Source organism: Sylvia atricapilla, chromosome 1 (genome assembly GCF_009819655.1).
Source record: "Sylvia atricapilla isolate bSylAtr1 chromosome 1, bSylAtr1.pri, whole genome shotgun sequence".
Taxonomy (NCBI): domain Eukaryota; kingdom Metazoa; phylum Chordata; class Aves; order Passeriformes; family Sylviidae; genus Sylvia; species Sylvia atricapilla.
In genome coordinates this window covers 21266032-21287757 of record NC_089140.1, presented here as the reverse complement: position 1 = coordinate 21287757, position 21726 = coordinate 21266032, and the positions used below count along the sequence as shown (strand labels likewise).

General features: G+C 39.3%; 1 protein-coding gene across 1 annotated transcript in view; it reads right to left on the bottom strand.

Moving 5' to 3' along the window:
* Positions 1–21726, bottom strand: part of FAM171A1 (family with sequence similarity 171 member A1) — an 84861-nt gene that overhangs the window by 17543 nt on the left and 45592 nt on the right. Inside the window, exons 2-5 of the mRNA XM_066316847.1 lie at positions 19421–19648; positions 13482–13574; positions 8301–8459; positions 3139–3315 (exon numbers count right to left, since the gene is read on the bottom strand). Coding sequence (XP_066172944.1) covers positions 3139–3315; positions 8301–8459; positions 13482–13574; positions 19421–19648 — 657 coding nt within the window. The remainder of the gene's footprint in view (positions 1–3138; positions 3316–8300; positions 8460–13481; positions 13575–19420; positions 19649–21726) is intronic.

Here is a 21726-nt window from a genome sequence, read left to right as displayed (position 1 = left end):
GTTTCATTTCAGCATGTAATGTTTCCATAACATCAATGCATCTGTGTTTATTATTGCCAACACTCAGAAATGCTGCAGGAAACAGTGGTGGACAACACAAGAACAAGGTTACATGTATTCGCTTACCCTTAAAACATCTCCAGGGCATTGGCAGCTGATCTTCATTTTATTAATTATTCAAAATGGTATTATTGCTTTAATTTGCTTGCTGTGCACACAAGGCAGTAGGTTTGTTTCACAATGAAAAATCTCATTTGGAACAGTATGAAATAGATGCAGCAGATTGTCTTGTTTTGATGTCAGCCTGTTTTTTCTGGCTGCTCGTTTCATCAGTGTCAGTGAAGCCACTCTCAGCCTTAAGCAGACTATGCTGCTTTTCCTGCTTCTCTCCCATGGTCATGAAAATACAGATTGTTTATGGTAAACATCCTAAAAAGCCATTAGTTATTTTTGGCTGCCGTAAGATGCAAATACACCTCATTTTTGTGAAAACTACAAAAATCTCTGCACTTCCACTCAGATGCCTCTGGGTTCATATTAGTTCATCATGAGCTCAGCAAAACGTATCTCATAAGGATTAAAATATCTCTGTAGTATTCCTGTCACTTCTCCACGTCATCTAAAAGTGAAAAGTACTTCTGCTGTTTAGAGCAGAAATTGCATTTCATGCACTAAAGATGACAACTACATGGACTCTAAACAAAAACAATGGCCTGCACTGTTTGTTAAAGCACTTGCAGGCTTGCAAGTGTCCACTGTACTGCTAATCCATGAGAGAGAAGTGCTGTGAGTGCCTGCTAAGATGGACACAGTTTTCTATCTGTGGAATTTACTAACTGTTAAGATAAAAGCAAGAAAATTTAAGCCACTGGAAGTCTACTAAGGAGAGACCAAAACATAACCAGCACTGAAAAAAGCAGCCATGAAATGAAAGACAAAATCAGAATAATAAAGCTAGGGGTCCTCTCCTGACAAGGCACAGATCTGGCAGAGCAAATGGGTTACAACAGCTTATCTGCCAGCTAAGGATTTGTCCACTATGGAGCCATCCCAGTCATTATCCATCCATCTCCCTTCATAGTCCAAGCACAACAGGGATGTGGAATGACAGGATACCACCATGTTCATGCTACATATGGCTAGTTTGACAGCCTTAGGGTGTTAAAGTAGCTTGCACAAGATAGTGTGGCTGCTCTACTTATTAAATTAAGCTACTCTAATTTAAATTGGTTGGGATGTGGCCAAAATTCTACTAGAACTGGCATGCTGCAGTCAGGGCTTAAAATGCATCTTTGTTCCACATCTTTGGTTGCACAGAAAGATGCTTACTCCAGCTGAAGTGTGAGCTGGAGCCTGAGCACATCATCTTCAATACCTTGCTCTCCACAGCTTTGTGAAGCTAAGAGGCCTGACAAGGATGCATTCTGTTTAGCAGTCCTCACGCCTTCTCCTCCCAATAGCACAAGTGCTCCAGTAGCTTGCCACGAATCAAACAAGGCTGGACTTGTCTCAAGATTGGGAGCCTCAAGCCGCAACACTGATTAACTAACTCATACTGATCTACAATAATGTATATATATTGCACACAATACGGTAACTGGGTCTTTATATACAAAATTAAAAATCGTATTCCATACTAAGAGAGAACTTTTGTGGCCTCACTGCAGGGGAATGGAAATTTGGCCGTAAATGAGAAGGCTCCATAATCAAAATCAGAACTATTTACTTGCAATACGTAACTAGCAATGGGGCCGACTGCAGCTCTAGCACAGCTGACAGAAGGACTGGGGAAGGACTCCTTCTTATGGGGAAAGTAAGCTCAATCTTCCCTGTTTTGGTGGGTTTTTTTCTGGGGGGGGGGGTGGAGGTGGTTGGGTTTTCTTTATTTGTTTGTTTTGTTTTGTTTTTAAAAAGGGAAAACAAAACAGTTTCTAGAAGAATTTTTCTGTTTCAGGAAGAATGTAGTGAAACTTATTGCCAGGTCAGCACAAGAGAAGTGTCCTTTCCACAGTTAGGCAAAAAGACAAATCCATTCATTGCACTCTTGTCTCTACTATTCTACTTTATATCATATTCAAATTTACTCTTCACTAAATCTTACTGCTTTACCCTGTAATACAGGCAATTTCTGACAGAAGACTCATAGGCATGCTGTCTGAAAACACATAAATTTTTTTCAGCAAACAGAGGCAGGTAACAAACAAAAACATTATTTCCCTCTTCAGCTCTCTTCCTCCATTCCTCCAGTACGCTGCTTTCATACTTGTTCCTCTGCTTCTAGGTGTAATCCTCAGCTGACTCAAAACATTTGCTTGCAGGACAAACCTCCACTGATTGTCTATACAGACCCGTATTTCTGGCTCCTTTCTCACCTTCCATTCTCCTTCTTCTTAATAACCATCTGGCATACTTCAGAAGGCACAGTGCAATAACTGAAGGTGGATCACTAAGACAAGACTTATGCACTCCTTTGTCTTTTAAAATCTGAAGCTGTAAAGAAGGCAAGTACAGTGTACCAGCTAGCAACAAAATAAAATCATTTTTTAAAAAAGCCTAAAACATGTATTTCTGGGAAATATCCTGTTCACAATGGCAAACACTACCCTGTAATACAAAAATTTGAGCGCATTTTACAAATTTTATTAATCATTCTGGCCTTTCAAAAGATTTCCTTAATTTTTCTTTTTAAAAATTCATTTAAATCATTTACATGTATTTTCCTGACAGTATTAGTAAATCTCAAAGTGATTTACAAAAGAAGTCAGTACTATATTTCCTATCTGGCAGGCAGGAAACAGAGCCCGAGCCAAGAGAGGGACCCAAGGTCAGACAGCTGGCTGCTGGCAAAGATAAGGCAAGTTTCCATTTCTACACATTTCCAATTCAATGCTGCAGTGAATAAGTCTCTCTTCTTTTCAGTCTGTGGGTGAAATGCAGTTCTCACAAGTTTTTAAATAAAATATATAGTAACTGAAAAAAGTACATGTATAAAAAAATTTGTTTAAAATTGGCACCCAATGCTAAGTCAAGTATATTTGCATATATACCATATATTACTTGATCAGTAAAACTCAATTGTCTCTTCTTCTACATAGAAAACAAAAGCCATCTAGCGACCTACAGTGAGATGTCACCTACCAAATTTTTGGTCAAACCTCCACGCTGGAACGTGTGCATTGTGTTTCAAGTTGCTGTTTGCTGGCAGAGGCACTGTTACATAGATGGGGCCGTTCACGGGCACGGGGGTCCCATCGCTGCTGAGGAGGTGGACGCTGACGGCGGTGACAGGGGTGAGGTCATACCTGGTGCTGTTTCCTAATGAGAGAGTGAATGAACACTGTCACTACAGGATGAACAGAATTTAAGGGATATCTGTGTGCTTCAACCTGCACTACAGCATCCATTAATTCTCAAGGGATGGTAGCAGCAATTTCCTCCCTGCCTTACAAAATAACTTTAAACCAACCAACCAGGCAGCCAACAAACAACCCTCCCCCTGCCAATAAAAACAAAGCCAAGCCACAAAATTGAAGGAAGATGTATTTGGTCTATTTTTCACCTAATTTTGGAAAAATTTGAAAACAAAAAAACTATAGTGTAAAAATCTCCTCCATGTATTTTTTTCGTGTTAATTCATCTTAAATAAACCTGTATGAGTAACACACTTTCATGGAAAAAAAGAGAAAGTTATCTTACAAGTCTTTATTATAACCTCAACTGCCCATATTATTAACTAACAAACACCAAAATAAAACAGTGGCACCTCACAAATGATCAGTTACATGTTTAAGAATGCCAACTTGCATTTCCTTTGGCCTTTCACTGAAAAGAACCATGCTAAATAGATTATTAGCATATACAATGTTATCTTCTTATCCAAGACAATTAATTAGTCGTTGTTTAAACTGGATGCCAATGAATGTTACTTCATGACAGCATACTTCTAAAAAGCATTATAATCCTTCAATGATTTAACCAAATGAATCAATGACAGAGATCAATATCCCAGATATATGTAAGGAGGTAAAAAAAAACACAAAACCTTGAGTTTTAAAACCAAGATCTGGAGCTCAAAGCAATAGCACGAATACTTCAGTTTGGAAAAGATGGAGCTTCCAGTTTTGCAAGGGGCTTGGGCCCCCCAGGCCCATGCAGCTGCTAAGAGCACCATCCCTGCTTCCTCTGCTGCGCTGGCTCCAGGGCTCTGCAGCTGCTCTTCCTGCCAGGGGCAAATCAGGGAGAAGGAAGAGGCTGCCTGGCTGGCAGGGATGGCGTAGTGTGCCCACTGTAAGCCTGGTGCCTTACATGGCACACTGCCTGTGAGGGCACATTCACAGCCAGCAGTGGTGGCACACCACTTTGGGTATCCTGAGGTATCCTGGCAACAGTGCTCAATAGGATGAGTACACTTGAGGGAATGGTGGGAAAGCACTGAGGCCTTTATGATTTCTCATAACTCTGGGTATATCTCAAGGAATGGCCTTTATTAAATTCGATGTGTCTGAGTAAACAGCTCACCAAATAAAGACATCACCAGGAAAGGGGTTGGGGAAATGGTAAAGTGTAGGCTAAGAAAGGTGACAAAACTTCACCAAATTTTAAATTCCTTGGATTTTGCAAGACTGGCAACCTGAAGAAATGGAAAATAGCCAGAAGTAATGTGGCTCATTTATGAAAACATCTAGTCTGAGGCACACGTTGCCCAGGTTTCCAGGTGGGTGTCAATGTTACACAGCTGATATGCAAAGGGGACACATGCTGCCTTCACTGAGCTGCCTTCACTGACTGCAAACAGAGGTGCAGAAGCTGACCTTACAGAGGGCTTAAAGTACTGAGAAAACAGGCACTCTAAAGGCAGCCATGTGGGAGAGACACAGATCCAACTGATCAAAAACCAGACAAGTAAGCTTTGAAAATTCAGCTAGGGTGTAGGAGAAGGTTGCCAGTCTGCCCATGCATCTGTAAATATAAGCTCCAGTGGTGTACAATACTGTCCCCTTAACACTTTAGAATATATAACAGTGAGATAGAGGAAAGAAATGGAGGAAGGAAAAGTTATTTCTTTATTCTTGATCATTCAATACATTGCCTCTGCCATGCACCTGTAACTTCTGTCAGATTGATGCTTGACCCCAGGACTTGAGCCATTGAGGTTCTCAGGCTGGTATCAGAGAAAAAATCCTCTTGCCAAGTACTGTATCCTGAAGACATTCTTGTGTGTACAAATTCCAAATGAAAAACAGTACAACTTCAGATTCTAGATTAATATAAAGGATTAAATAATGTTTTATATTTTGCATATTTTTAGATATTAGAAGTTTTGAATTTTTGTTTTATTACTGTCTTGATCTAGCATATATCTGTAAAAATTACTTTTCAGTCCCTGAAAAGGCATTCTGATAGTGAAACACAATTTTTAATTAAGATGCACTTATACTTTGCTCAGCACTGGACTGAACAATTTATATTGGAAGGGGAAGAAATTTCTGAAATCCACTGACCTCTAGCAAGAAGAAATAATTCTCCAGTTTGCCACCTAGTACAGTATGTTAATGCTCATTAAAAAGACAAAATGTTTTTCTTTTTCATTGTGAAGGCAAATTAAAATCAATGCTTATGAAACTCTCGCATCCTATAAAACTGATAAGGCACGCACACAGATTAAATGGGAATGGACTTCAATAAATGTCAGCTTTCATTTATTTCTTGTCCTTTTTGACATCTGGTGACCTGTAAAGAGCTTTAAAAATAATCAGATAAAATTCACTGTCAGTTCAGACATGACGCTTTATAAAGAAACAAGCAGCCATGAAAAGCAACAGGAGTAATGGTGATCAGCCAGCTTGGTCCATTGAGGCAGATGACAGAAAGTTTTGTTTAGTTGGGTTAAAAGGACAAGATTTTGTGAAACCATCCTCCTGCTCTCCAACTGGTGACTAATATAAACAACAAGCTAACACTATACAGGGTTGTCACTACTTGCAGTGAAATTCTTGCAATTTTTATGTTTACAACATGCTGATTCATGCAATGAATTTTCACTGCTCTGTATTACTAATTCAACGCCCAGTTGGGATTTTATGAAAAATGCTGAACTCATAGAGTAGGTTTTAAGCTAAAAGTACTGTGAAGATACTCTGGACAAATACTGAGGGACCTAAATGAAGGGACCTCACCAAAACACTATGGACATGTAAACAAACTGTGAAAGAATAGAGAAGTAATTGTGGGGGGAGGAGGCAGACAGGGAAGAGACAGTGTTCTATGGAATTCCAAGATTTCCCATGCATATCAATGCTAAAAAAATTTTTAAAGTTTTTTAAAAATTCTAAAATTTGTAAATATTCTTTTTCTCTTGAGAACAAAAATATTAAAAAAATCTCCAGCAGGTGTTAACCTCATTTTTCACACTTTCAAAAGTTTTCCAGGCCAAGTCTTCACCAAGTCACCTGTAGATGCAGAAAAGGATGTCAATCCAACTTTACGATTTTAAAGTTTCATGTTTCCACATCAGGAGAGGCTTCTACTAGAGACAGAGGACATTTCACTTCTACTATATACTGCATAATAAAATACATTGTATTTGTTGTCTGTGTCATACCATACCGAATATTACAGTATTTGGAAAACAAGGCTCTTCTCTGTCTCTCTTAAATACCATTTCTTTGCCAGTGTTTTTGGTCCTTTACAATACAGTTTTACCTGAAAACTAAAAGTCAAACCCAGGGTCTCTGGGCTCAAGCAGAAAAGTTTCTGTCATGCAAGAATACAGAAGACTAAAAAACCTAAGGCAGCATCAATCTGTTTTAGAGGGGGCTAGGAGGTAAAACAGGAGAAAGACAATATCCTGGTTGCGCAGTTCCCACGAGATGGGATCATCTGAAGCTTTGGCAAGACCTGGGATCACTAAATAAATGCAAGGATGGGAAGCTGGGCTGCTGAGTACTTAGGAAAGATTTGGGAAAGAGCAATCCCACACACATTGCCAGCAGTTTGTTCAGTTGGTTTACAGATAAAAAGAAAGGAGATGAGGAAGTAGACAAATGAGGGAGATCAAATGCATTCCTTCATTTCAAAAAAGATAAAGAGGTTTTGATCATGTCTGGGTATGAAAAGTCAGAGAAAATGGAAGGTTGAAGATGAGAATAGGAAAATTACAGGGAGATAGAATGAGACAGAATGAGATGTACTCACTGGAGCAGACAGAAGGATCGGAGTAAGGTTGCGGACACATTTCTTGTTGCAATAGAAAAGGAAATGTGCAGATTTGTACAAAGGGAAGAAAGGGGAAGCTAGCAAGCTACCGTTTACACACATGACCTAGCATTCAAAGTCACTCAGATCAACACATCACAAGTAAATGAATCCTGAGAAACAGCAGAGAGAGACCTCAAGGGGATATTCAGACTGCTTCAAAGCAAGCTCAGCTACGCCTCTGCCATCCTTACAGGTGACTGTCTAACTCTGTCCAACATCCTCAAACAAGTAATTCTACAGCTTCAACTATCCTCTCCATAGCAAGGTTTTCCTAATCACTAGTCTGAATCTCTCTTGCTACACTGCATGGCCACTGATATCTTTCTAACCTATTACAGGCACAGAAAACAAATTATTCACCTTTTCACACCAGCCTTTTAAGAATTTGAAGGCTTCTGCTCTTCATTCTGGTATTCTTCCCTTACCTATGAAACACCAATTACTTTACTCAAGACTGAATGAAAAGTGGAAAAAGACTAGCAGGCAGTTGCAGTCATAAAAATGTATTAAAACTTCGAATTTAACAGTGATTGTGTTTCTACAATGAGTATTCATTGTTTTCTCTTTGGTGCTAGATGAATTTGCACATTTTGGCTACATTCAAAAGTATCATTGAAGCCATTGAAACAACACAGTAATAAATCCTTTATATGTAGGCATTTTATTTATTTTTAGAAAAAAAGATGAAGAATTTTATGGCATCCTTAGGTTAAATTCTCTCATTACTTCACATTAATTTCCATCTTTTATGTGCACATGCAGCGAATTTGGAGACTCAGCTCTGAACTACAAGTGTGACCAACTTGTCTGATCTCCCAAGGCCAAGGAGTTTTCATCTTTGCTATTCAGTGGCCCCACGTAAGGGATAGCAGACCTTGCCCTCTTGCTCACTGGAACAGCATACTGGTAGGGCAGTTGAAAATATCAAGTCACTCAAATCCAAAAGAATCTTTGCTGGAATGGGGAATAGAAAAAAATTATAGGATCAAAAGTCAAACCCTGGATGAATATGAAATCAGAGCAAAACCAAAGTAGTGGGTTACCTGTTCCATTTCCATCTAATCCCTGTAAATAAGGGAAACTGTCCACTTCCCAGGGTGAACTGGCTGCAGTCAGATATGCTGTCAAATCACTGTAGCTAGTGTTCTCTGGCAATTTCACAGATCTTCTCTGAAAGTGAACTTGTGGCTGAGTCCGTGCACCTAAAAATATTAAAAGTGACTTTATTTCCAAGGTGGGCAGAATATTGAGGTGTTCATATTCATGGAAGCAATTTTACACTTTTTTCATAAATTGCAGTAACTTGAGAAGGACAGAGACCTTAGAAGGCTATTATGAAAGATGGAAAATCAGTATTTTACATTTATTTTTCAATTGCCATTATTTCTCCACAAGTATTCCAGTGCAAAATCGTGGAGGCACCTACTGTCAGAAGCTTTTCTGGCTATGTTGTTTCTCCTTCACTTCCATTACATGCCTCTTTAAATTAGTGTAACTGAAACCAAAACTAAGTTCAGAGGTAGGGTATGCAAAAGTTTAGGAAAGCATCCACTTCACCATATTTGTTCAAATTTCGTTTTCCCTGAAATATCAAGATAAATGTAGTTGGTACTTTTCAAAATTACCTTCTAAGAGACAGTTCTATCTGTAGTCTCAATTAAGTTATGCAATTTCTGTATTTAGATTTTGCAAAGCTTTGGCCATGAAAACTAACTCTAGAACTGAGGCCGGTCACTATTGAAATCACTGGACAAAAATATCCACTTGCCAAACCCTGGGTGAAAAGATTTTCCATATTTTCCTATGCAAAGAACACATCTAAATAGAACCAGATTACTGGGCATGTAAGACTTCTATCTTTCCCTCTGCCTTGTACAGTGTTAGCATTTCTTTCAAGCTCACTAGGTGTTAATTGAAGGGCCTTTGCTGCAACATGATTTAAGACTGTTTCATGTACTATGGCATTTCATGTCTCATTTAAATCCCAGCTTATAAAGTCAATAGTCTTTTTCAAAGGATACTTACCATTAATACTGTTTAGCAACACACAGCAAGATTCCATCTGAAAGTTTGTGTGCACAACATGCAAATTAATTTTTAAATCAAAAGCTATTGTGTTCTCCAGAGCTCATTTTGAATACACACAGAACACTCCTCACACAGCACAAAATCGAGAGACAAGCAGTTTTCTTCTTAATTCACATTGGACTGTGTGATTCAAAGATGTCAACTCAAAACAATTTTGCATCTTTTCCCCCATTAGGCTCTGGCAGCACTTTTAGGTTACATGCAGCTTCACCGTGAGAAAGAATAATGAGCCTGACTTGCTCCTAAGCTTTGTAACTGCCATTGTCATTAACCTAGAGACTGGAATCTTTTCTTGCATAATTTTCCAGCAGGAGCTCTAGCTGCTAGAAAACAAAATTCAACAGAACAAAACGTTGTATTGGCCAATAAAAATGTCTGTGTACAGGAGCAAGCATCTCCAAAGAGCTGATCATTGTTTAGCTGTCATTTCTTTGGTAATTCTGCACAAAAAAAATGCTATAAAATTGCTTTTATTTTTTAATTTCTGAAACATTTAAATATTTACAGCAGGCTCTCAAAACTGGCAGTATCCTTAAGTGTTTAATATAGTCATTAAACAACACCTATGTGAAATGGGAAGAAATCTTCCTTATCTGACTGCTAGACATAAATGGAAAACTATGTAAAAGACTAAGCAAATTGACTGCAACAAACTCAGGCAGGATTTATCTCCTGTGTGCTCTGTAGTACTGTAGCAGTTTGCTGCACCTCAGGGACTGATGTGCTCAGGCATTCTGGAACCCTCTGACTGCAGCTGAGTGGGCTCCTACAGCCCATGGGTATAGGTACCCACAGTAACAACACAGGAAAAAAAAACCCACAACAAAGAAACTGGCATTAGGATTATCACTAATAGTTCAATGCAAACTTGTAGGATTTTCTGCTGTCTAAATGTCTGGTTAGGATGCATTATTGCCAAGAACTGGTATTTTATTTCCAAGAATATAAACTAATCAAAAATTAGAAAACAATAACTGTTATTGGGCCTGTAATACAGTAGGTCATGCGTTTTCTATTAAAAAAATTGGTGGATTTTAGCACTGACAGAGCCATGAGCTGCCAAATTTTAACTAGATAAGGAGAACTCAGAAAGCCAGCCTCAGTTCCTTCAATCCTACAAACCTACAAGCAGTACAAAGCCTTGGCTGAGCCCCAAACTTGGCAGGAAACCTGTGCAGCAATGAACTCAGATACAAGATTTGAGGGTGAAGAAACAGTCTCCTCTGTGATAGTGCATACAATAGACATTTAATAAATCAGTGCAGAGTAGGTAATTCACACCCTAGAAAAACAAATTCCTCCACATTGATGTTCACCCAAAACCTGCCACTCACCCTGACTCTCCCCTCAGTTCCTCACGTGGGTCTCCCATACCTGGCAAGAGACTCCAAAGGGGCAGAAGACTGGGAGCTTCCAGAGAAAGGCCTGTGAGGGAAGCAGCTACCAAGGCTTTCACCTTCTGTCACCACCTTGCTGGAAGATAACCCAATGTTCTCCTTTACTAGAGGCCATAGTGGATTTTGGGGCATATGTCTGGGGATAGATTTATTGAGGAAACTGGAAGTGATAGAAACCTGTGCTGACCAGACTCTTGAGAGTATTTTTCAACAAGTCATCACTTATCACTGGGAGTGGGTTATTAGTGTTGCTTCTATTACTGAAGATACCTGGTTTTTACTTATAAAATCCAGTTTTTACTTATAAAACCTAAGCAAATTTAAGTGTAAAGCGTGCATGTGAGCTCTTTCCACATAATGTGTGCCATGAGGTAAATGCTGCTGAGCACTGATCTTACCTTCTTTAAATAGCCTCTTGTCAACACATCAGCCAGATTTACATGCTGTCAGCTCCAGTTTGCCTGTTCACTCCTGAGGATGTAACCTCAAGGAGTCCCATAAGGCACCTCTTGTCACTCTGAATGTGTGACATGTGGCACCACACCAGCATTTGAGGTTCAATCTATGTGAAGTAACATCTGAAGTCTCACCAATTCATGCCCTGATTGCTCATAGGTCAGTGACAGAGAGAGAGTCCCCAAACAGCTTCCATTCACTGAACACTGAAATTCAGCCCGTCACTGTGCTGGTATTAAATAACTTAAATGACCCAGTGGTTGGCAAGCCCCATCCCTCACAATTACTGACAGAACACAGCAGTGGATTGTAATGCCATCATGAAAATGAAGCTGCCTGCATCAACTCAGACAAACTTCTCAACTGCATCGCTTGCTTGATTAATTATTCAAATGCAATTGGTAACTTACTGTACCAAGACAGGCCTTTCTTTCCCTTTGACTGGTGCTTCAAACATCAGTGTTCCCAGCCTGTTCCTGGTATAATGAGTTCTGGTTTGCTCTCATTTTTTCACTAAGGTAACTCCTGATCAGCTCTTTTGAAACAGTGTGAGGTTACTGGGAAGTAAATTAGAGAAATAACAGAGAAAAACTAGGTCACAAGGATTTTGGATCGAGACTAGAGAGGCTCCATTCAAATACTGGAACAATGTCCAGGCTGTCTTTCTTTTAGGCTTCATCACAAGACAGTCGAAGAAAAGAAATGTGGACTGGACCCATAAAATAGATTTTACTGGGCAAGACTGTGAGTTCAAGTCCCAATCCTTAGCACTCTCCAGGTACACTTTCTTCCTTTATTCTTTTTTTCTGCTATCTCAGTAGAAGCAGTTACATTATTCTAATTTATATATATTGTTAACACACTGGATCATTTCACTGAAGGAAAGGAGATTATGTTGAAAATACTTATGAGTCTCACTCAGCTGTTAAGTGTCCCTCTAGTCCTTTAGCATCCCCCCCCTTTTTTTTGAAGGAAGCTGTGAACATGAAAATACTGTTCTTTTTCAGTTAATTGCATAATATCAGCACATTTGCCTTAGAATAAGAGTATTTAATACAGCCTGATAGTGGAATACTGTTGGTAAACAATGTTTCATGTCTTGCCTAATGGAATCCCTTGTTTTTTTAACACAGTTCACGTCCATCTAATTTACCCCATTAGACAATGTCCAGCTCTCAAATTGCAGAATATATGTACAGCAGCTCTTTCTCCAGCTCCTTCTGAGCATTCCATCAGCTAACTAATTTGTTTAATGCATTTTCAGTGCCAGTCGTATCTAGTGCTATCATTAATGAAAAGCCTATTGTATCTGGATGGCTTCTAACTAAAAAAAATATGTCAGGAAGGCATAATTGTATTATATTCTCTCAGATAAAACAAGGTTATCTTGGAATACTATTGAGGGCACCATTCCTTTGTTTATTAACTATCTAGTAGAGTTTAAAATTATGGCAAGCATAAGACTTATTGTGAATAAGACACCATTTATGCACAATAAGAGTGCCCACAGGAAGGATATGCCCTTGTTCTGGTTCAAAGTACCTTTAAAAACCCCTGTTCTTTTATTAACAGACTTACCTCAGCCAGCACATCAATTGGACTAATTTACATCAGACCTCTAAGTCAGATGAACATTTTACTCTTCATTGTGCAGTTCAGAAAACACTGTTCCTCTGACTGATACTAGTTACTTTAACAGCTGTGCTTGGCCTTACGAAGAGGTTATTCAAAACTCATTTTTCTAATACAGTGTGTTTCAATGTGTAGGACTTAGGTTTGCAGCAGCTTGACAAGGGGTCCACAGGAAAAGCAAGTTTATACTGGGTATACAACAATGCAGATACAATAAGTTTCAGTTTTTCTACGCCCTAAACATCTAAGTCTTTCACAATTGGAAGTAAGAAACAAAATAAAACCAGAGAAAAATCTCAGACATTAAGAACACCAGGAAATGTCTACTTCAAGGATGGTTAAATGAGGCTAGATGAAAAAACATCTAACAGATAGCATAAGAAATTTAATCTCTAGCTCTCAAATGGCACACTGAAGTCCAAACTCATTTATCACCGTGTAACTTGAATTCCCTAGTCACAGCAGTTAGGGATGAATTCAGCTATTAATTTGGTAAAACAATCCCACAGAGAAGCATTCCTCAGGGAACTCAGAACCCCCCAGAGAATACCAGTCTCACTTACAGGACAAAGTTCAGAAAACACTGGGCTGTCAAGGCTTTTTCTTTAGTGTCCCTCAAATTTCAATTCCAACCCCCCAAAACCAGCATACCTTGAAATCCTGAGACTATTTGGACTACATCATCATAGACCATCAGAGTAGCTGAGCGTTCAGGAAGAAGGCCGAGGCTCAGTGAAGAGAACACTGTGGGAGAGAAGTGGTTTAAGTGGGATATATTTAAATTCTTATAAACATAATCCAACAACAACAGTGCTTACTTTCTTCACATTTTTGCAAAAGGAGGCTACCCAAATGATTAAAATCATATTGTATACATGACAGAAACCACATGCATTTTCTGAACCAAACAGTTAAATTGCCAGAGTAACTACTGAACTAAACAAAATGTTCTACGCTTTGACTCCTGCACGTCATGCATGGTAGCTCAAAGCACTGAAGAGTACAGTGTAAAGCAGGGTTTCATGCTTTACATGAAGCAATTCCCAACTCCACAGGAAGACAAGAAATACATAAAGAGAACTGAAATGCTAACTCAGTCTGGCAGAGTTATTTTTCTGTGCAACAGCTATACTTTTTACTTAAGGAAGATTTTAATGAATTCTAACTTTTAAATACTTTGAGATGCTTACATAAGTTATAGAGAAAGGCAAAGTATGTTGAATAAGTCTGAATAATTTGCTTTAAAATGCAGCATGTACTTACTGAGTCACCACCTACACCAGGGAAGTGCTATTTATAGCAGAACTACTGTCATCCTATCAGTGGTGTGAAAGGAGATGGATAAATGGTATTTGCTGCAAGAAGGCTACCTGCAAGGACCTCCCTTCCCACTGGGTACTGATACTCCTTGCAGGGGGCTCTCTCAGTATGCACACACATCTTTGCAGAGTGAAAACCAGGATATAATTTCATGCCAAGTTCTTTAGACCCAGAAGACCCAAAATATGGAAGGAATTAGCCACAGAGCCCACCTGCCTCCTCTGCATCTATGAAAAACAGTAAGGAGCATGACTGCCTGCAGTCCACATGTGGCTTTCTAAGATAGAAGGAGATGACTAATGCAGGCTAGTTATTTTTGGTAACTGGGCAGCACCCCATACCTGGACAGCACTCATCCTAATCTGAAGTAAATGCAAGCTGAGGAAGGCATTCCCAGAAACAGTCAAAAGAAGATCAACACAAACTCTCCTGATTTTCTGGAATTTTATGCATTTCCTCTAAATTAATACACATTACTTAATCCAAGAGACCATACAGATGTTAGCTACCAAAAGGGAGACTACACTACTTCTCCTTAAAGAAATACAGTCTCCTTTTGAAGATTGGAAATTTTAGTGTTTGGGAGAAGTACAGGAGAAAAGAGGAAAAACTACGAGAAACACACTGAAAACAACAACCATCTAAAAGATGGCCTAAATTATATATATATATATAAAAACATTTAAAAAATTAAATACCCTGCTATTGCAAATACAACTGGGTATTTTCTTTCCAATGCCCAACATGTGAAACAGATATACACATTAGGCAACATATGAAAACCTAGTGCAAGTAGCACTAAGGCCACACATTTACAAAATTTGCCTTTACTCCCAATAAGTTAATTTGTAAGAAGAAAGCTAATATAATTTAGACACCCTGGGGAGCTCAATACAATCAACCATGCCAACATCTTCTTCCATATCTGCCAGACTATAACGAACACATAACCTCTAAGCTTCCCTTGGGCTTTTCTGCACAATCTTTTCTCAGCATGACGAAGACAGAAAGACACAGCTTTTAAGGCCAGAAGGATGACAGTGATGATCCAGCCTTATTCCTGTATAACTACAGCCTTCCCTGAATTAATTACTGCTGCAGATTCAATAGCTGTACCAACACATGAAAATGCTGTATAAAAACTCCAATTTTATTTTTACGGGTGTCCAGTGGTACAGAACACACCACAACATCAATGTTCTAATAAATAATTATGAGGGCAGTTAAACTATGTGCCTCTTTACCCATCAAAATTTATAGAGGTTCGATTTCCAGCCATTTGATCTTCTTTTTATACAGGCCTGCTAGACAGAATTCTCTCTTACCCGTTTCCTGTTCTCTATGAGGGTATTGATGGACTATGATCAAATTACCTCATGAACTTTCTTGCTAGTGAACAAAATAAATTAAGCACTTCCAAGTCTTTCCTTGCAAACTGTATTTTCCAATCTTTTAACCACCCCTGATAAAAGTCCACAGTTTTAAACATTCTTCTTGAAGCATGGATCCAGAGCTGGACACACATTTCCCTGAATGGCTATGCCAACGACAAGTCCTGAAATACTATACTCTGCTTTCCCAGCTTTTAACCTTATTTTACAGGTAAACAATTCCAGATGAGATCTCCTCTCCCAGAAATATTGTAAGCATCATCCTCTGCTCCTAAAACTGTATTTCACCACAGTGAATATCATGGTTTGCTTTGACTGATTGTCCTGGTTTCAGCCAGGATGCAGCTATTTTGTTCTCTGTTGCTGGTACAGTGCTGTGTTTTGGATTTGGGATGACAATAATGTCAGTAACACACTGATGGTGCTGGTGTTGCTGAGTAGTGCTCACCCTAAGTCAAGGATTTCGCAGTTTTCCATGCTTTGTCAGTGACAAACTGCAGAAGAAGCCGTGAGGGAGCACAGCCAGGACAGCTGACGTGTACTAGTCAAAGGGAAATTTTATATACCATAGAACGTTATGGCCAGTATATAAACTGGGAGGAGTTGTCTGGCAGGGGTCAACTGCTACTCAGGACTGGGCGGGGCAATTGTATTGTGCATCACTTGCTTTAACTGAGTTTTACTCCCCTCTCTCGTTTTGTTGTCGTCATCATCTTCTTCTTCTAAAATTTTACTTTATTTCAATTATTAAACTGTTCTCATCTCAACCCACAGTTTTTACTTTTTATGATTCTCCTTCCCACCCCATGGAGGCTGGAGGGGAGGAAGCAGAAGGGTGGCATTTAGTTGATGACTTAAAAGGAGTTAAACCATGACAGTGCCTCTACCAACAAAGTCTGAACAGTGCTGTCTCAGCAACTCCCTCTCTTCATGGCATATACTGCTCCAAAAGAAGTGTCCTTTTAAATAAGGATTACCAGTCACAAAAGTTTTCTTCCAAATTTTTTACAAAGAAAAATCTCATTGTAGTTAAGAGCAGACAGATGAACACATCTTCCATCATGAACACTTCAACAACTCAAGTGATGTTAAATTAATGAACTGTTAATAAGTGGAGTCATGGCTCTGCTGATAAATATTTTAATGGAAGAAAAGATCGTAAATCTTTTTCTCCTACCATTTATCACTATATAAATAAATAATCCTCCCACTTAAGCAGTAAAGCGTTAGTAATTATTTTTGTTAATATAAGAAAAGTTAATTTCTGCCAAATTATAAGAACAGAAAACCCTTGATGTTTACTCCTTGAAGCTACTACAACAATACCACAAGTTCAGTGGCTGCACATCTTTTCAGCATAGCACTCTTACTAATGCATATTCCCTGAGATGGAGGAATCCTGATCCTTTTAGCAAAGTTCTGCTATAGCACTTTAAACATTACCACCCTTTAGCTTTCAAACCTACTCCCTGCTCATGGTTATCATTTTCTCATTTGAGATAAATATGGCCATAGTTCATTCACCACAGCACGCAGGATGGCACATCAGCTTAAACACTGCCCTGGGTGGAATGCTTCTCAGAGTGGGGGACCTGCTCTGCGGGGGATAGAGACTAGGACTGCTAACAAGCATTTTTGGGAAATGAGGATCCAGCTGTGTGGGTGTGCCCAGACTGCACACTGCAGAACAAAGATTGAGATATGCTGCCTGCTTTCCATCATTTAAACCAGCTTAAAAATAACAACAAAACAACTTGCACATTTTTTCAAAGTTCTATACTGTTCTAGTTAAAAGCATGATAGGCATTTAAATACAGGGAATTTAAATACAAACAGTTCTTGTAAAGTTTTTTAAAGACTATAGGCATCTCAGTCAATACAAAATATAAAAGCCTAAGCACCTTAACTTTTATGTCACATAACTTTTCAGGATTGATTCAAAGAACAATCCTATTAAATCTACATAGGGCATATCAAGTTGTAACTTGATCTTTCTTTAAGCAAAGGAATAAGTTCAAGATACAGGAAGCAAAATAAAGGATTCTACTTCCAATTAAATCAACGGCAAACTATCTACCAGTATCAGTGGGGGAGGATCAGAGGTGAAACAAATCTACTTTCTGAGCTAAGTTCATGTTTCAGACATGGAAAGAAAGATTTTGTGGAACCTATACAATTACTGCTCTTTAAACTTCAATGATTTCTTAAAACAAAAGTGCCCTATTTCATTCCCTTCCCTCAAAATTAGTATTTAAAAAAAACAACAAACAAAAAAAAATGAACCAAACAAACTCCAGGCTATGGAAGAGTACATCTCATTCAAGAAATCTAGGGTATGAGTCAGAAAGATATGAGACCCAAGTGAAGGTTATTGCATACTTTAATCACTTAAAAACACATGAAGTATGCTGAGAAAGCTGCGCTTCATCTTATTTAAAGAGACGAAAACCCAAAGGAAATTTCTAAACAGAGTCATAAAACAATTATGGCTGGAAGGGACCTCTGGACATCACCTCTTTCACCAAGCAGGGGTTGTGCAGTTGAGTTCTGAATGTCTTTAAAGGTGGAGATGTCACAACCTTTCGGCATGACCTATTCCAGTTTTTCTGCTGCTGTAATGAATTGCTGACTTTTACTTATTTGAAACTCTCCTGGCTGCAACTCTTTTTAGTCACTTCTTATTTCACTACACCCCAAAGAGCTTGACTTAGAGTCTTTGCTCTAGTTCCATTAAAGAGCTAAAAACCATGGCTGAATACAGTGCAGAAAATGTGGAAGAAGTCATTTGTATCTTATCTGAAGCAAGTGAAAGCAGATAAGTAAACAGCATGTTGAAATGCCTAAAGCATAATTCTGGGTTTGAAAAGATTCACGTTCCTTTCCCCTTCTGAAAATACATTTGCTACTTGACCTTGCAGTAAGTCACGCAGTCCTTCTGGCTGTGTTGATATTAATAAATAAAATGGAGCCAAGACAAGAAATTCAACACTGCCCAGGGAACATATACACTATTTAAATATTAGTGCACTTAAAACCTCACATGGCTTTGGCCCAGGCTAATTATCAAACCTGAGGTGTGTGTTATTTAGGTGTGATTCAGGTATAATACAAGCCTGGGACCATTCCCAAATTACATGGACCCTAATTGTAACTGAGGATTACAAGAAAGGCAGATGAAACTCCAGATGTGATTTTCATATAGTTGTTATATGTCAAGATTTGAAAGCCACCCTCAGTCTGTTCTTTTTAGCAGCACAGAAATAGGCTTCATGACTCAATTTTTCCTCTCAAATAACCAATGTAAGGTTCTGAAGGATTCTGATCAAAACTAGCATGCAAGTATTACTGTTGTATTTGTTTGCCTATGGAAGAAGCAAAACCATGCTCATTGAGTTAGTAAAAATCCTTACATCTGGATAGCATAACTGCAGATTAAAACTGTTCTATTGACATGGCTAAGAAAACTAAAAGACCAGGACTTTTTTGTACACTACAGGCTATGGTGCAACAGTTGTTGCTACATCTTGGAAGAGAAGCAAGAGTGCATCACAACTGCTGAAAAAAGGTTCTTGGAAACGTAGTTCCCAAAAAGAAAAAGATCTGGAATAGGTTTCTATTTTCTATAGAAAATAGAATAGGAGCACCAACAGTTGTTTGAAAACTGACGGAGCACTGTATGGAGGACCTCCAGAAGGAGAGTGCATCTTTGCTCAGCCATGATGCTACAATTTAACTGAAGAATAAATGTTACTATCTTTGAAATGTGCAGATGTTTCTCCTCCCACCTAGGATCTCAAGCATTGAAATACATTATACAAAACTGTGTAGCTTCCTTTAGATGCAATATCTTACCTCAGAACAAAAATAAAGATCTCTTACCAGGCAATCTTACAGGTTTCCATGGTGCAGAATTTGGCACATATGCATGTTTACTAGCAGTCACTATCAGCTGATTGCCCAACTTATACTGAAACTTGAGGAAGGCAGTGCCATCTGCTCCTGAGGTTCCAGATGCAATGGAGATCTGGTTGGTAAAAATCTCAATGAAGGCTTCAGTTACTGGCTGATGGGTGCTGGCATCGCTTACATGGACCTTCAGCGTTACTTCTGTAATGACAAACAACCACAGTGATTATTGTCTGAAAAGCTTCTGTGGGAGGCAGCAGTTAGAACATGCTGACACACCAATGAAAAGACACCAGCTCTGACATTTTGGTGCCATGTATGACTTTTTATACTGGCCTGAAGTTCTCCATCTCAGGCAGTCACTCTTCAGAGACACTGCAGAGTCTGTTACAAGCCAGACCAGGTCCTGAATTACTCCCTGACAGCTGACTTTAGCTGTGGAGACATCTACCTTCCACCTGTGACCCACATGCAGCTGGACAGCACACCTCCAGGGCAGGCAACACTCCTTTTGAGGGGCAAAGTGTCAATCACAGAGTACTGTTGTACTATGGCAATTCTAAATGTGTGCTATCAAACATCCTGTGTTAATCACGGACAGCAGGGTATGGAAACTCTCTAAGACCCCTACCTTGCCCAGCCTCTGCTCCAGCCAGCCTCCTCCAGCAGCAGTGGGGAGAGAGAAAGGCTGCAATTGGGGTATGCTCCTTGCTCCTTCCCAAAGCAATTCTCTCTGTGGAGCAATGGAGGACATCTGCTGTGACAGAAGCCCAGGAAGAAAGTGGGCAATAGAGTAGGCTGTGCTAAAGTTGGATATTTTCAGCTCTGGTGGGAGAGGTTGCCCCAGCTGGCAGGGAACTTCCCTGGTGATGTCTAACCAAGGTGGAGAACTCCTACAGGATCATGTTCATGTCCTCAAAGCACAGGCCAACCAGGTGGGATGCAGAGTGCTAGCAGTGACAGCAGCAGCCCTGACTGACACTACTGTATCACCTGTCCCCACATACTGCTGGTGAGAAGCAAAGAAGTGATGGTTAAGGCAGTCAGGAGAATCATACATGCTGCAGATATGCAGTCTAAAGCCAACACAATGGACTACATTTTTCTTGAGTAATTTACCATTTTTCCAGAAACTAATTACTAGTTTAAATGTTTCCAGATGTACAATATTTGTCCACTCTGGGCACTCCTATGACTAAACCATGCATTGTGTCACCAGGCTTTTGTTACATAAAATGGAGTGGCTTATGCAAGACAGTCCCTCTGGAAGGCATTCTTCTGTATTTATGATTATTTTTCTGTGCCTACAATAGTTCAAGTGCCTCATGCTCTAAAGCAGCAACTGTTGCCTTTCTGCAATAACCATGACTTAAATGCAACGCTGTGTTGAAAAGACCCAGCAGTGATCTACTGCTTTCACCAAGACACTCCTTGAGTTCTTTTCACTTCCAGTTGCCTATTCCTCTTAAACAAACACCTCCCTCCCTCTTTTCTCTCCAACTCTCCCCTTTATCTCATTCCTATCCTAATATCTTGGAAATTCTGTTGTTCTTGCATGAAGTTCCCTGCCTCAGCTTACTCCATTCCCTAAGGTAGTAGGTGGTATTTTGCAAACTCCCTTTTTGTGACAAGAGACTTCAGCCTCACACAAGCAAGATCCTCCCACTCCATGTGCAAACGTTTCTGTGATACCCAGAAAAGAGAGCATGACCTCCTGTTCATATATATTCAAAAATATTGCACTGATGTCTACAGAACAGTAGTGGTGGTACAGTTCTGTTCTATTACTACTGCCTTACAAGAACTTCTTTTTGGTGCAAGCCCCAAACCAGCAAGACAGGACATCAAGAAGAAAACACAGAACTTAATAAAAATCTTTGTGGTGTTTCAATAGTGAAAAGACACAACAGAGTATGCAGAGAAACACACTGTAACAACCTAAAAGTTTAAAAGGATATGAGGACCTAATACAAAAGTAACAGCACATCTATCCTAAGGGTATTTCAGCCAGAAAGATCAATATCTTGGGCTCTTTCATAAGCCGAGACCTTCTCTCTGAATCCTACAGTACTGCAAATACCAGTATCAAGCCAGTCTGAACAAAAACCCTGTTAGAGAAATTCATCATCACTGCACCCATTGCTTTAGAACTTGGCAATGGAGGATGCTAATTTAGATGGGATTAGCGTGAAATATATTCTAGCTATTAAAGATTCTGGACTTCTTCCCAGTTTTGCATTTAGTAGTCAAAGGAAGCAATGTACATTGAAAAGCAGTGT